At 47.0% G+C, this 15,656-nt stretch overlaps 1 protein-coding gene across 3 annotated transcripts in view; it reads left to right on the top strand.

Moving 5' to 3' along the window:
* PROM1 (prominin 1) overlaps positions 1–15,656 on the top strand; it is a 181,978-nt gene that overhangs the window by 95,642 nt on the left and 70,680 nt on the right. For 2 of the 3 annotated variants that reach the window (XM_060246184.1, XM_060246183.1), the window contains 3 exons: positions 1,206–1,411; positions 10,084–10,204; positions 13,137–13,200. In XM_060246184.1, the coding sequence (XP_060102167.1) occupies positions 1,206–1,411; positions 10,084–10,204; positions 13,137–13,200 (391 nt within the window). Of the gene's footprint in view, positions 1–1,205; positions 1,412–9,413; positions 9,948–10,083; positions 10,205–13,136; positions 13,201–15,656 lie in introns of those variants that run through there. The other variant, XM_060246185.1, reaches the window with a different exon arrangement.

Below are 15,656 nucleotides of genomic sequence, written 5' to 3'. Positions count from 1 at the left end.
AGAATTAAAACTGGAGGCACATTTTACACTTTGGAAGGTGCATGTTTTCTTGACCAGTTTGCTTCAGGTGAGGTTGCCTGTGCTGAGTCCTCTTATTTGCAGTTGTGGTTACGGTTGCCAGCTCTGGACTGAGAAATGCCTGGGGATTTTGGGGGTGGGGTTTGGGGAGGGGAGGGACATCATCAGGGGTGTAATACCATAGAGTCCTCCCTCCAAAGCAACCATTTCTCCAGGAGAACTTACCTTAGTTGTCTGGAGATCAATTGTATTAGCAGGTTGATCTCCAGGTGCAACGCTACTTGAGGTCAAAGGCTGGGCGATGCTTTTTGAGCAGCATCCATACATCTGGGATTCTCCCACATCTATCAGCTGAGAGGTGGTGGAAGTTATAGTGTGTCTGAATATGCACAGGTGTCTCTGCTCTTGAAAACATGGGGGTGTGTGGAGAGAATACATCTAGCACAGAGACTGAAAGCTTCACTCCCTCTCATGGCCAGTACATAGCTTGGGAGTAACTCATTTGGTGGTTGAGAAGCAGCACCTAAGCATAAGCTGGAATTATTCCATTTATTCTAAATAAAATAGAAACATTTGTTCTAGTTAGAATGTTCCATTTATTCTAAATCGAAATTTAGAAACAGTCGTTCTAGATAGAAATAGCAGGGAGACTGTGACTTTAAATGTCCATCATATGCAAATACCTTTTTGCTTCCAAAGCTAAGGTTAGTGTTGTGTTGTGTGACATTTTGTGACAAAACACTGTGTAGGTAGATCACCCCCCTCTAATTCCCCTTCCCCTACTATGGTTGCCAACCTTCAGGCAGGACCTGCAGTTCTCCTGGAATTGTAACTGATCTCTTGATGACAGAGATGGAGAAAATGGCAGCTTGGAGGTTGGCTTCCTTGACCATCACATCCTTGCTGAGTTCCTCCCTTCCCCTGACTCCATCCTCACTTCCCCTGGGAATCTCCAGGAATTTCCCAACCTGGAGCTGGCAACCCTGTCTCCAATCCTCGTACATACTAAGAGCCCGCATGGCTGTAGTTTCTAGTTGGAAAGCACCGTAAAGGCGAATTGTAGACCACCCTAGCACCTTGCCTCATGCCTTTGGGTTAGGACAAATAAGGGACAGGAACAATGAAGCTTGATGCGACCATTTCAGCTCTAACCTCTCCTCTTGCTGTTCTTTCTGTCCAACCTGCAGGCAGTGTTCTATGAAATTGGGTTTCTAGTCTCTGCCACACTGGGCCTCCTCTTTGTTTTGCTGCTACCCCTGGTAGGGCTTTGCTTCTGCATGTGTCGTTGCTGTGACAACTGCGGCGGGGAAATGCACCAAAGACAGAAGAAAAATGCAGATTGTCTGCGGAATTCCTTTGCTACAGTTCTTTTGATTGCTTCTTGTGTAATCAGGCAAGTATCGGGGGGTTGCACACAGCATATTTTTAATTGTCATTTGGACACGGCATGGTGTGGTTTATTATTTATTGGTGTAGTGGTTAAGTGTGCAGGACTCTTATCTAGGAGAATTGGGTTTGATTCCTCACTCCTCCACTTGCACCTGCTGGCATGGCCTTGGGTCAGCCAGAGCTCTCGCAGAGGTTGTCCTTGAAAGGGCAGCTGCTGTGAGCGCCCTCTCAGCCCCACCCACCTCACAGGGTGTCTGTTGTGGAAGAGGAAGATAAAGGAGATTGTGAGCTGCTCTGAGCCTCTGTCCTTGAAAGGGCAGCTGCTGTGAGCGCCCTCTCAGCCCCACCCACCTCACAGGGTGTCTGTTGTGGGGGAGGAAGAGAAAGGAGATTGTGAGCTGCTCTGAGGCTCTGAGATTCAGAGTGGAGGGTGGGATATAAATCCAATATCTTCTTCTGTTGAACCTAAACTTTGTTCCAGGTGGGTAGCCATGTTGGTCTGAAGGAGCAGAAAAACACCTGATGCCAGTGGCACCTTTAAGACCAACAAAGTTTTATTCTGGGTCTAACCTTTCGTTATTCTGGGTATAACCTTAAGCCCAGAATAAAACTTTGTTGGTCTTAAAGGTGCCACTGGACTGAAACTTTGTTCTGAACTGTGTTTGTTGCTCTTGTGGGCTTGGATCCTAAACCTGCCTTCCACTTGCCCTTTTCCATGGCAGAAAAGGTCTTTGGCTGTAGACGCATTCCTTCGGCTTTAGGAATTTCCAGTCATGCAAGACTAGCATCCTTCCATGTGCCCCAAAGCACCAATTGCTAGAGAGAAGTGCTGCACGGTGGAGGGTTGCCTCGGCTGTGGACACAGGGGTGCAAGTGGAAGCAAGGCTAAAGATTCAAGCTCTGGATTCCATTCTAAAGTAGGGCAAAGGGTTGAAGGGGGGGGGGGGGGTTGTATAACAGAGCTGCTTGATTTGATAGCTAACCGTTTGCTGCATAGTTAGATCAAATATGTTAAGAGCCATCTGCATGCTCAGCAGCCGATTGGCCACCTGTACCCCTTTGGACAACATGGCACAATAGAAATGATTTAAATGCTTTCTCATCCTGCATTTACAATGTTAGCCTTCCAAAGAAAAGGTTTTAGCTTAATTAGTTTTGTCTGTGCAGGAAATTTTGCTTGAGGAAGCAATACATACCCCCCCCCCCACCCCGAAACATAAATTAGTACCATCCAGCAGCAGGTGGATCATTTATTTATTTTATTTACATTATATGTAGTCTGCCTTTCTCACAGAGATTCAGGGCAGATTGTAGCATGAGTCAAAATTAATAGGATGGGCCATCCAGTGAACAATCTACAGCAAAGCCAAAACCACCTGAAGCAAAGTGGAGCTCGTGTAGTGGTTAGGTTGTTAGACTAGGACAGGGATGTCGAACTCATGTTGTTATGAGGGCTATGTTGGGCCGGGCCATGTGTGTACTTATTTAAGATTAGTTAGCAGCAATATAAACTTTATAAAGGACATAGACAAACACAAAGATTTTTTTAAAAACTTAAAAATTAGCACACTTAAAGTTGCTTGCTTTGTATCTCCTCTGCACAATCCAGGGAACTAGGCAAAGAAAGCTCTGTCTCTTTCCTTCCTTCCAGAGGGGATCAAGAGGGGGAGAAGAGGCTTGCCTCAGTAGCTCTGCTGTACAATTGAGAGAGCCTGGCAAAGTAAGCTCTTTCTCCCCCCCCCCTTCCTCCCCAAGGGAGGAACTTCGCCAATGGAGAAAACAGAGGCTTTGATCTGTAGCGCCTGTGCAATTGAGCAAGCCTGGCAAAGCAAGCTGTGATGCAAAAAGAAACGAGAGAGAGAAGGAAGCAGATGACACCCAATTGCTCGGGGGCCTGATTCGGCCCCTGGGCCACATGTTTGACACCCCTGGACTAGGATCTGGGCCATGCAGGCTTGACTCTGCCCTCTGCCGTGGAAGCCTGCTGGGTGACCTTGGCCTGGTGACACACCCTCAGCCTGTGCTTCCTCGCAGGGGAGTTGTGAGGATAAAACAGAGGAAAGGAAAACAGTAAGCTGGTTTAGGTCTCCCTTGGGGAGGAAGGCGAGATAGAAATAAAATAGATAAATGAACACATAGGCTCTAACTTCTGTTCCTTATTTGTTACCACTGAGGCAGATTAACATTGGTTATCATCAGGGCTTTTTTTTTTGGTAGAAAAAGCCCAGCAGGAGCTCCCCGTGCCTTTCCTCAGCATGCCTGCCAGAGCCATGGCTTTGGGCCCCAGCTGTTTTGGGTCCGCTTGAAATTTGTCCTTCCAGTCCCCCCATGGCCAGAGAAGGCGGAGTTCCGCTTCTGTGTGCTTCATCCCCCCAAAAGCCCTGCTTTTCATGCATGTGGGGAGGTAGCATCCTTTTACTACTTTGATGGATACAGGGAAACATTAACTCCCCCTTTCTGCTCATAAGATTAACAAACATTTGCTCCTGTACCAATGTGAAGTGGCCAACTAGGATGGTTGTGAGTTGCCAACCAGGATGGCTGAGGTGGAGGTGAGGCTGAAAAGTAAGCAGGAAGGAAGCAAAATTAGAAATGAGGATAGACAAAGGAGAGCCAGTTTGGTGTAGTGGTTAAGTGTGCGGTCTCTTATCTGGGAGAACCGGGTTTGATTCCCCACTCCTCCACTTGCACCTGCTGGGATGGCCCTTGGTCAGCCATGGCTCTGGCAGGGGTTGTCCTTGAAAGGGCAGCTGCTGTGAGAGCCCTCTCAGCCCCCCCCACCTCACAGGGTGTCTGCTGTGGGGGAGGAAGGGAAAGGAGATTGTGAGCCGCTCTGAGACTCTTTGGAGTGGAGGGTGGGATATAAATCCAATATCTTCATCTACCTCACAGGGTGTCTATTGTGGGAGAGGAAGGGAAAGGAGATTGTGAGCCGCTCTGAGACTCTTCGGAGTGGAGGGCAGGATATAAATCCAATATCTTCATCTATCTCACAGGGTGTCTGTTGTGGGGGAGGAAGGAAAAGGAGATTGTGAGCCGCTCTGAGACTCTTCGGAGTGGAGGGTGGGATATAAATCCAATATCTTCATCTACCTCACAGGGTGTCTGTTGTGGGGGAGGAAGGGAAAGGAGATTGTGAGCCGCTCTGAGACTCTTCGGAGTGGAGGGTGGGATATAAATCCAATATCTTCATCTACCTCACAGGGTGTCTGTTGTGGGGGAGGAAGGGAAAGGAGATTGTGAGCCGCTCTGAGACTCTTCGGAGTGGAGGGCAGGATATAAATCCAGTATCTTCTTCATCTTCTTCAGATCATGAAAGGAAGAGAGCAAAATGCAGGAGAAGAGTGTGGAAAAGAATTAGAGAAATGTAGGAAAAGACAAGGAAAGCTTTATTTTTTTTCTTGTTACATCTCTAACAAGGCTGTCTCTTTGCAAGATCTGGCTGTGCAGGAGCTGGGAACCATAGACCTTATTAGGAGGCTGCATCCTGGCATTGGCTGTAGTTTGTCCTGGTTTGGCTAATGGGTTTATTAGGATCTGATAAGCAAATGGTTTCCCTCAATCTCAAGTAAACTTTGTGTAAAGGGCCAGGCTGGCAGACCCCGGCTGTGATCACACACGCTAAATAATGCACATTCAATTCACTTTCAGTGCACTTTCTAACTGGATTTTGCCAGTTCATGCAGTAAAATCCAGTTGGGAAGTGCACTGAAAGTGAATTGAATGTGCATTATTTAGCGTGTGTGATCACAGCCCCTGAGTGCTTTTTACTGTGGTATGCCTTCCCTAGTGGCTGCAGTCAGAACTGCATTCCATGCATGCGGCTGGCTTTGGGCCCCAGTTGTCTTGGGTCCCCTTGAAATTTGTCCTCCCAGTCCCCCTTTGGCAGCAGCCCTTTGTATATCTACTGTATATGCAAGGATTCTTGTTATCTGATTTTGTAGACTGACAAAATGTCATACTACTCATTTTTAATGAATTTTCTTCTTAAGAGAATATTTCAAGACAGCCTATATTTCTTAGGAGTCCCCCCACCCTGCCCCACTTCCCCAGGATGTCTAAACCACTGGAAAAGCTGATTAAAAATGCGGGAAAGCGTTTATCTAAATATCCCTCCTGGCTGTCAAGTAGACCTTCATGTCTCTAGAGCAGGGTTTCCCAAACTTTTCCCCTCTGTGGCCCAGTTCCTTCCCCGTGGTCCGGGCAGAGGACGATCAAGGAGTGATATAGAGACTGCGTGCCAGCCAGGAGCTTTCCCTGCCCTCTCTGATGTTTCTGAACATCAGAGGGGGAGGAGGGAGGGCTTCTGGCCAGCATGCAGTCTCTGAGTGCTACAGGCTGTGTAGGCGTGGGGGCAGGGGCTGGAGCACTGTGTGCCATGCAGCACCAAAGATAGAAAGGGGAGGGGAAAAGGGGGCTGTTAGGCCGCCCCTGGGGATCCAGTATTGAGGCTTCCGTGGCCCTGTACCGGGTCGCGACCCTGCAGATGGGAACTGCTGCTCTAGAGGATTATGCAAAATATCACCTTGGGTTTTTTTTTCTTTACAAGCTAGTGGTCAGAAATTCTGCTCTTTTCATAGCTGCTTGGTATTTTATTATGAACATATGAAGCTGCCTTATACTGAATCAGACACTCAGTCCATCAAAGTCAGTCTTGTCTACTCAGACTGGCAGTGGCTCTCCAGGGTCTCAAGTGGAGGTTTTTCACGCCTACTTGTCTGGACCCTTTTTAGTTGGAGATGCCGGGGATTGAACCTGGGACCTCCTGCTTACCAAGCAAATGCTCTACCACTGAGCCACCATCCTTCCCCATAACAAGTTTCTTTACATTCCACAGATGTTTAAATAACTAGGGGTTAAAGTGTATGTAGTCATGCGGGAAAGGTGGGATATATATCAAAATAAATAAATAAATGTATGGATTCTGAGATTGATGCTGACTTGAATTTATAGACACTTAGAACAAGAGTGGGGCAGAGAGTTGGTTGTGGGTCGTTGGCCTGCCTGCTTTTCTGGCAAAGAATGTTAAGGTATCCAAATGCTGGTTTAATCCAGCCACACATCTCCTTTGGAACTGAAATAATATTTTTGTGAAATATGTGCTCCTATATGTGCTTGGTGAGAGCCACTATGGTGTAGTGGTTAGCAGTGGAGAACTGGGTTTGATTCCCCACTCCTCCTCCACCCAAAGCCTACTGGGTGACCTTGGGACAGTCACAGTTTTCCAATAACTCTCTGTACTACCTGCCTCACAAGGTGCCTGTTGTGGGTAGAGGAAGGGAACGGTGATTATAACTTCCTCCTCCTACTACTACATCACCACCACCTCCATCTCCTCCTCCTCTTCATCCAGTTCTTCCTAGTTGTCTCCTTCCTCTTCCTCCACCTACTACTGCAGTGGGGAGTCTTTAATTTCCTCAGGAAGACTAAGCCAGCCTGTCAGCTACATTTTTTCATTCTTGTTCAGTGAGGGCAGTTGGCATGAAGAAAAACCGGGTTTGAAGTATAGATTTCTTTTATTGGTTTTAATGTGAACTTAACGTTTTATTATTGTACTGTTTCACTTTTAAATGTTGTTAGCCGCCCTGAGCCTGCTCTGGCGGGGGAGGGCGGGATACAAATAAAATTTTACATTACATTTACATTACATTTTAGGACCGTGCATTTCTGATGACACAAGTTGCAGCACATTTATGTATTTATAAGAAAACATATAATTTCACAGTATCTTGTGGATGAACACAGAAAAGCAACCAATAAAACTGACTTCTGTGTTGAAAGAGGATACTCTCCTAATTTCGGGTAATCAAACTATCTGGTTGCATTCTCCTTCTTTAATAAAGATTGACAGTTTTGTTTTGTGTTTTTCAAATCTTCTGAAGGAGAACTTGGCTTTTACAGTCTTCACAAATGAATTCACTAGGGTAACCATTTTGTGTGTCAGTCTTTGAGAGAAAGCCTCTTTCTACTCGTCAGAGGTTCACCTTGCTATGTTCTTATTTGTTTCAAAGTACTTCCCTGGTACATTGAGTCTTCTGGCTTTTTGTACTGCGAGTTGACAACTGCAGAACAATATCCTCTAAAGAACAAACGTAGCTAATGTAATTCTAGCTATGTGAATTGGAAATGCATTTTTCACTTTTCCTCTGGCAGCTCATTGTGAAATTATTCTTTCCAGAAGCAGCCAAAAACAGAGAGGGGTTTTTTTCCTGGTGGGTGTGTGTGTTTTAAACAGGCATCTGGCTTGACAAAGCTGCATTTGAAATCATGGGTACCCTTTGGATGTCAGGGACTGCTGTGTGTCCCTTGGCTTTTCAGAGGAGATCTGCTGGAAGAAAGCATTTGAAGGCTCTTACCACTGGAAGGCAAGAACCAGTCTTGTAGCAGGGAGGTACCGTATTTTTCGGTCCATAAGACGCTCCGGACCATAGGACACACCTTCCTCCTGGGGGGCGACAGGCACGGAGGAAGCACCTGCCCCCTCCGCAAACCCAGCGCTTCGCGAGCGCCGGCTGAGGAGGGGGCGTGCTTCCTCCGTGCCTGTCTGCCTGGCTCCAGCTCTGATGCTTAAAGCAAGCGCCGGGATCGGAGGGCGGAGGGAGCGATCCTGGCGCTTGCTGTAAGCGTCAGAGCTGGAGCCAGGCAGACAGGCACGGAGGAAACACGCTGCCCCCTCTGCAGTCGGCGCTCGCGAAGCGCTGGGTTTGCAGTGGGGGCAGCATGGAGCGATCTGCTGGAAGCAGAGCTGGAGCCAGGCAGGCAGGCGTGGGGATCGGAGGCGGAGGCAGCGGATCGCCCCCCCCCCAGAGGAAGGTACGTCCTATCATCCCTTCGCTCCATAAGACGCACACACTTTCCCCTCCACTTTTTTTTTGGGGGGGGGAGTGCGTCTTATGGTCCAAAAATACGGTACTTGTTTCCCCTGGGGCACAAGTTTTTGGAGGGCTTCCTAATCTACAGGCTTCAGCAGACGCATCACTGAGTGACATTTGCAGGTGATTCCCAGTCTATCGTTTAAATTAAAACCAATTTGTACCCTTAAAAGCAGGGTCCCCACCTCAGTACCCACAGGTGCCATGACACATACCTGCACCTTCCCTGCCATCTGCTAAGTATTTTTAGAAAGTGTGTGGCCACCAGGGATCTCATTGGCTATACAGACTGAAATAACAGAGTTTCAGCAGCACCTACTTCTATAGCGTTAGTTTTATTTACCCTCACTGCTCCTGTCCAGTGTTTTTTTTTTTAATCACCTCTTTTTCCCTCCACTTGGGCTTCCTCTGTGGGTGTGGCTTCACTTCTTGTGGCAGCCATTCTGTTATTGGCTCCACCTCCTGCTTCAGCCAGTTAGTAGTTGTGTCCATCACCCCATGGTGCCCATTTCCAAAGATGTCCGCAGCCTCAAAAGGTTTGGAGAAGCCATACAACCACAAGCCCACTTATTAACAATTCCATGCAGCCCACTTATTTTGTTGTGAGGGAACAGCTGTTTTTTAGGTGTAGATGTGAAAACTCTGAACAAGCATGTTGAATAAATCTGGCTTTGTGAATGCTCAACCAGATTTGTGGACAGTTCAACCCAGATTTTGCTGAGGAATGTCATGGCACATTGAGGCCAGCGAGCTGCTGTCAGACAGAGCAAACAATATTGAGCTAGATCAACAGTTGGCCTGACTAGAAGACTACCAATAAGAGCAGTCTCTCATCTTCTCAGTTGTGTTTTTTGTTCTCAGAGCACTCAGATGGTTTAGCAGAAGGTTACACATCTCCTTACAGCCATAACTTGAAAATTGCAGGTTCCTACAATCTAAGTTTGCCTGGGAGTTGTACAGGGAAGAGAGAATGCTTTGACAGTGTCCTATTCCTTTAAGGAGACTTGGAACTGTCAGGGATTGAGTCATCCTTGACTACAGGTGGTACATTGTCATCAGGTGCAAGCCACTAACCAATTTGTAATGTGATTGGCTAAGACCACTAGAAATGCAGTAGCCAGCTACCAGTTCACTGTGGGATAGGAAAGAAGGATACCAGCGTGGCACACTGCTTGGATGGATATTGAATTGATGACTTTGGGCCGTGTATTGACTATTCTATTGGACTCTGTATTTGTGCCTCTGCCTGGCTCTACTTGTGTGTGTATGACTATTGGACTGCCTATAGACTCTGTTACCTGCCTGAACCCAATACAGTTTGTTTCACCTGCTGTCTGTTTCGAGTGTCTTCCTTGGGACTGCTTCCTGTGACTGGTCTGCCCAGTGGGAACTGCTTCTGCAACTCTGACATGCTTAACCTTTCAGCTTCTGCTTGGCTTTATGAAACTGGCTCCTTTTAAAGGAGAAAGCACATCTTTCCTTACCTTTAAAACAGTAATCAGAAATCAAGGGAGTAGTTAGTCTGTGTATTCCTTGAATCTGCTGTTTAGATTAAGTATGTTTGAAAATGTGTAGCTAAAACTACTCTCTAGCATTCCTCAGGACTAAATAATTGGCTCAGACCTAAAGCATCTGGTTCTACAGCACCACCTAATGGTTAAAAATGAAGTGTGTATTTCAGATTGGGCACCGGAACCTGTCAGTTGGTGTAGAGGTTGATGATTTTATTCTGATTTGAATTCTGATCAACGTGTCCTTGCACAAGTGCAAGTAAGGTAAAAAATCTTCCTCCCCTTCCCAACAGTATTGGAGTCCTTTTTGCTTACGTTGCTAACCAGCACCTCACAAACCAAGTTAAGGGAGCCAAGAGCCTGGTGAGCAGTAATTTCAAAGACCTGAGGATTTTCCTGAATGATACTCCAGGGGTAAGTGCATGCGGGGTTGTCTTTGTTTTGTTTGTTATCTGCAAAGTAGACAGAAGTGGTGTGCAAAATGGTTCCGTCTCAAATGTTTCACCAGGCTGTGGCTTGTGCAAACCGAAGTTTCCAAAACAAACTATCCATATGGGCAAAAGAAAATCAAACCGTCGTGTTTCAGAGTGATTGGCCTGCTCTTCTGATTTGGTCCCTTGAGATGCTTTTTAAATTCACTCCCATCTCTGTGATGCAAACGCCGCCAAAGGCAGAGCAGCTTCTGTCACCAGCCTTGTTGGTTTAGGGGGCTGGGGGTGACCAAACTGTGACTCTGGAGCCACATGTGGCTCAAAGCCCCCCCCCCACCACCACCACATCAGTCAGCTTGAAGTCATTTGCCTTTTTAAATCCCTTCTCCAAGCCAAGCCAGCCTGTGGCTTGGAGAATGCACCTGAAGTTAAAGTTGCTTTCTTCCCCCCTCTTCCTCCCTCCCCCCTCTCTCTTCCTCCCTCCCTCTCCCTTGCTTTCTTCCACCCCTCTTCCTCCCTCCCCCCTCTCTCTCCCTCCCTCCCTCCCAATTCTCAAACATCTGACTTTCATGTCTTGCAGCTCTCAAACATCTGACCTTTATTCTCTGTGGCTCTTACATTAAGCAAGTTTGGCCACCCCTAGTTTAGGCCCTGTGCCAAACCATGCAGCTCAGCAGAGCCATCTCAAACCCTTAATTCTTGTTGGTTGGTGGGTCACAAGCCCTGCTTTGGTGATTTCAATGAATCTTCCTTACTTGAGATTTTTGTAGGTTGCTTAGAAACTGCTACCCAAGGTGACTAAAGGGAACCTCTGCATTCAGAGGCAGTCTAGGGCTAGAAGGTAGCATTAGGAGAAGGCCTTGGGTTCTGGGCCTTTTCTGTTTGTCCCTCGAGGGCAATTGGTTTTCTGCTGAGTGAAGCAGGACGTTTGGCTAGGCAAATGGCTGGCCTGATCCAGCCAGGGTTCTTGTTATATGATTCGGTTCCACAGTGTATGTATGGCTCTATGCGAGTAGCTTCAGCCTTCCAGATGCGGAGTCCTTCCTTTAACCCAGCCCTGCAAAATGGCTTCCGCTTTTTACTTTTCAGGCTTTATCGTCTATCTTGATTATTTCATTCTCTTCTCTTATGTTGCCAGCCACTTTCTCCCCTTCCTTTCTGTCCTCTTCCCTTCTAAAAGGTAGCAGTGGTGCCCCTAATGAGACCAGCCGTTCCTTTCCCTGCCTGCTGCATTCCCAAATGCTTTCATATTGCACTGAGCTGGATAGCCTAGGCAAGCCTAATATCATCCGACCGGAAGCTAAACAGGGCTGACCTTGGGCAAGTAGTTGGATGGGAGACCTCCAGTAATACCAGGGCTAGAATGCAGGGGCAGGCAATAGCAATACGGTTGCAACCGACTGCTGGTGGGGGACTTTTTTTATGCACGCTCAGCACGATAACATCCTCTGTAAGTGATGTATCGTGCTGGGCACATTGAATGGGGATGCTCTAGCAATTTGGGGGAAAGTCTATGGTTTCACGTGGTGATGCTCTAGCAATTTGGGGGGAAACTCTATGACACCATAGAGTTCCCCTTCCCAAATTCCTAGAGCGTCCCCATGCAAACCCACAGCATTTTCACTGAATTCCTAGAGGATCCCCACATGGCATGCCTGGCATGATACATCACTTACGGGTGATGTCATTGTGCCACACGCCACTGCACATGGCAGGGCTCTTTGGGGACAGGGATCCCCCAGCAGGTTGGGAGCCCGGAAACTGGGGGAAACCCCGCCTCAGTGGGAGCTGGGGAAGCCGAAATAGCAAGCCACCTCTCTAAATGTCGAAGCCCCACTGGGAGTTGCCGGAAATTAACCATAACTTCCAGGCATGTGCACACACACACACACAATACTCACCAAAAATGCTTTCTTATTTGCTTTTCTGCCAAATGTATGACTGGACCACAGGGGTTCAGCAAAGAGGCAGTCCTGCAGGGCAGCAGGTTTCCTGTCCCCCATTAGATCCTCAGAGGGCGGAACTCTGCCCCTGAAGATTTTCACTTTTCAAACCGTTTACAGCTCCTCTTTCTGATTGTTCCAAACCTCTGTCATGTTCTCATACATCCCCTCATTCCTTTTCCCCTGGGTGGAAAGTATCACCTTCTCTAAGCTCTGTTGGGTCCTTCAGCAAGACAGTTACCTCAGCAAGCTCTCGATGAGGGAATATCAACACGCACTGGCAGACGTGAATACTCTCTTGGCACAAGCCGCAGTATATCACTCCTATTCCCAAGGCTCAGGCTGCGTCTCCCAGCCATATGCTATAAAGGAACCAGTTGAGGGGAACCCCTGAGAGTATTGTCATCCTTTCTCAGATTGTTTGAGAACTTTTTGAGAAACTGGTATTTGTGCCTGTTGGATTCCACAGAGAGCAGCAGAAGTAACTTAGGCCGTTTTCCCACTGAGCTTACCTCGGAGCGACGTCCCTCTTCACTGCGCAGCATCTGCGTGGATTTCCCACCAACTGCTCTGAGGAACCGGGAAGTTCCCGACCTTTTGCGTCGCAAATGGAAACCGCTAAAAACCAGTTTACGTTAGCGACACAAAAGTCGCGACTCTACTTGGTTACTCGGAGCAGTTGGTGGGAAATCCGCGCAGACGCTGCGCGGTGAAGAGGGACGTCACTCCGAGGTAAGTTCAGTGGGAAAACGGCCTTAAAGTAATAACAGATTTGAGCTTGATTTCTCAGCCTTTTCTGCTCTTTGTGAGGAGTAGAATTTAATTCATAAATTTAACCGTGAAGTTCTGCACAGAATTGCTCCAGTGTAAGACCACTGTGGTGTGAAACTTGCTGTTTAAAGTATTGGTATGTGACTGTATATGATTTGTTTTTTAATATTTAAAATGTGTGTTTTGATTTTTTTTTTTTAGCAAATTGATTATTTGGTGAGCCAGTATAATCTTACCAAGCAGAGAGCACTTTCTGATCTTAACAGTAAGTAAAAGAAAATACTGTCTTTATTGACGGGCCTTAAGCAAACTGTGGTCCTCTGAACCTCTGTTCCTTTCTTTACAGTTGGGAGCAACCACTCTGTAGTATTTTACTTGACATGTGCATTTTCTGTCTGGTGTGTGTGCATTTTCTCACTTCCACTCTCTCACACCTTCTCTCTTCCCTCCCCCCATCCCACCTTCTCAGAAATCTCTAAGAATAGCCATAACATCATTGAAATGATAAATCACAGAATGAATCTGGGGTTCCAAATTCTGAAGCAAACTCACACCCCTCCCTCCTCTACCTTGCTTTTGTGTTAGCCTAACCTGTTCCTCCCTCTCCAATTTCACTCTTCCAATTCCAACCTGTCTTTTCCCTTTCAGTTTTTTTTCCAATCCCCCAGTATTGCTGCTAACTGATGCTGAGTATTCTTAGCAAAACTGGAAAGTAAGATCTTTGTTTTTTTTAACTCTAAACAAATATGTCTTGTCTTATATGCATGTCTCAATGAATATTATTATTTCCTTGTCCTTGTAGGACAACAATTAAGTTGAGTAGAATGGGTGTATCAGCTTAGGGAAGAAATTGGCAGGATATTTTTTTTTAGTCTATTCTTGATTTTATACTAAATATAGATGTTTATAGTTTTGAATGGCATTTTCTATTATAATATAACTGTATTGCCTCCTACTTCCTATTATCTGGATTCCTCTGAACAAAAGCCTAATAAAGGTTTCAGTAAACAGAAGCAATCAGAGCCCCGTGGCGCAATGTTAAAGCTGCAGTACTGCAGTCCTAAGCTCTGCTCACGACCTAAATTCGATTCCTGGTGGAAGCTGGATTCAGGTAGCCGGCTCAAGGTTGACTCAGCCTTCATCCTTCTGAGGTCGGTAAAATGAGTACCTAGCTTGCAGAGAGGAAAGAGTAGGTGACTGGGGAAGGCAATGGCAAACCGCCCTGTAAAAAAGTCTGCCATGAAAACGTTGTGAAAGCGACGTCACCCCAGAGTCGGAAACGACTGGTGCTTGCACGGGGGGCTACCTTTAACTTTTACCTTTAATGCAATAAAGGAAGAGCCCCATGGCACAGAGTTGTAAAGCTGCAGTACTGCAGTCGGAGCTCTCTGCTCACGACCTGAGTTTGATCCCAGCGGAAGTTGGGTTCAGGTAGCCGGCTCCAGGTTGACTCAGCCTTCCATCCTTCCGAGGCCGGTAAAATGAGTCCCCAGCTTGCTGGGGGGAAAGCATAGATGACTGGGGAAGGCAATGGCAAACCACCCTGTAAAAAAGTCTGCCGTGAAAACGTTGTGATGCGACGTCACCCCAGAGTCGGAAACGACTGGTGCTTGCACAGGGGACTACCTTTACCTTTAATAGTCTAAACCACAGTCAAAGAAAGAGGCCTTTGCAAGAGGAGAGGAAAGATGTCATGCACTCCCTCACTCACACAATCTGAGTAAATATTTCATTTGTGTATGAAAGGATGCATCTCCTCCTCCTCTCTCTTTTCCTCACAACTTAGGCTGAAAGCATGTAACTGGCCATATAAGGTCACATAAGTGTGCCTCATGGCTAAGTGGGGATCTGAACGCTGGTCTCCCCAGCTCGAGGTTGACTCAGCCTTCCATCCTTCCGAGGTCGGTAAAATGAGTACCTAGCTTGCTGGGGGGGGAAGCGTAGATGACTGGGGAAGGCAATGGCAAACCACCCCGTTAAAAAGTCTGCCGTGAAAACGTTGTGAAAGCGACGTCACCCCAGAGTCGGAAACGACTGGTGCTTGCACGGGGGACCTTTCCTTTCTAATCAGAAGCAAACTTGTGATTGGAATTTGGTTGGATTTGTTTGTGTGCACGGATGCCTTAGAAGCCATAGATTTGCAGCACAGCACACCTTCAGCTACCCAGGGAACAGCGGTTTGCTTATGAGCATGCCAAGCAGCCTAGGCTGATCTAATTAGAGCGCCTACATTCTTCTCTCAAGAGATGTTGCAGGTCATAAGGCATGCGGGGGGAAGGTAGGATTCAAAACGGTGATAGGAAACATAGCAATTAACTAGGGTTTAATTACTAAAATGGGCAGCTCCTGAATTAATAAAATCTGTCTGCAAATCACCCCCCCCACAAAAAAAAAACAGAAATTGTCCCCCAATAGCAGATAGATCTGTGTAGAGGGTCTGCAGTGTCAGTATTCAAAGAAAGGGGGGTTCTCCTTGGCTCAGGTTTATTTTGGTCAGGGATCCCCAACATGGCCCCCACCAGGGGTGGAATTCTAGCAGGAGCTCCTTTGCATATTAGGGCACACCCCCGATGTAGCCAGTCCTCCATGAGCTTACAAGGCTCTTTTTTTCTAAGCTCCTGGAGTACTGGCTACATCAGGGGGCTGTGGCCTAATATGCAAAGGAGCTCCTGCTAGAATCCCACCCCTGGCCGCCCCCAAGTGTTGCTGGGAAGTGGATGG

This window comes from Heteronotia binoei, chromosome 9 (genome assembly GCF_032191835.1).
Source record: "Heteronotia binoei isolate CCM8104 ecotype False Entrance Well chromosome 9, APGP_CSIRO_Hbin_v1, whole genome shotgun sequence".
In the NCBI taxonomy this organism is placed as follows: Eukaryota; Metazoa; Chordata; class Lepidosauria; order Squamata; family Gekkonidae; genus Heteronotia; species Heteronotia binoei.
This window is presented reverse-complemented; position numbering and strand designations above follow the sequence as displayed.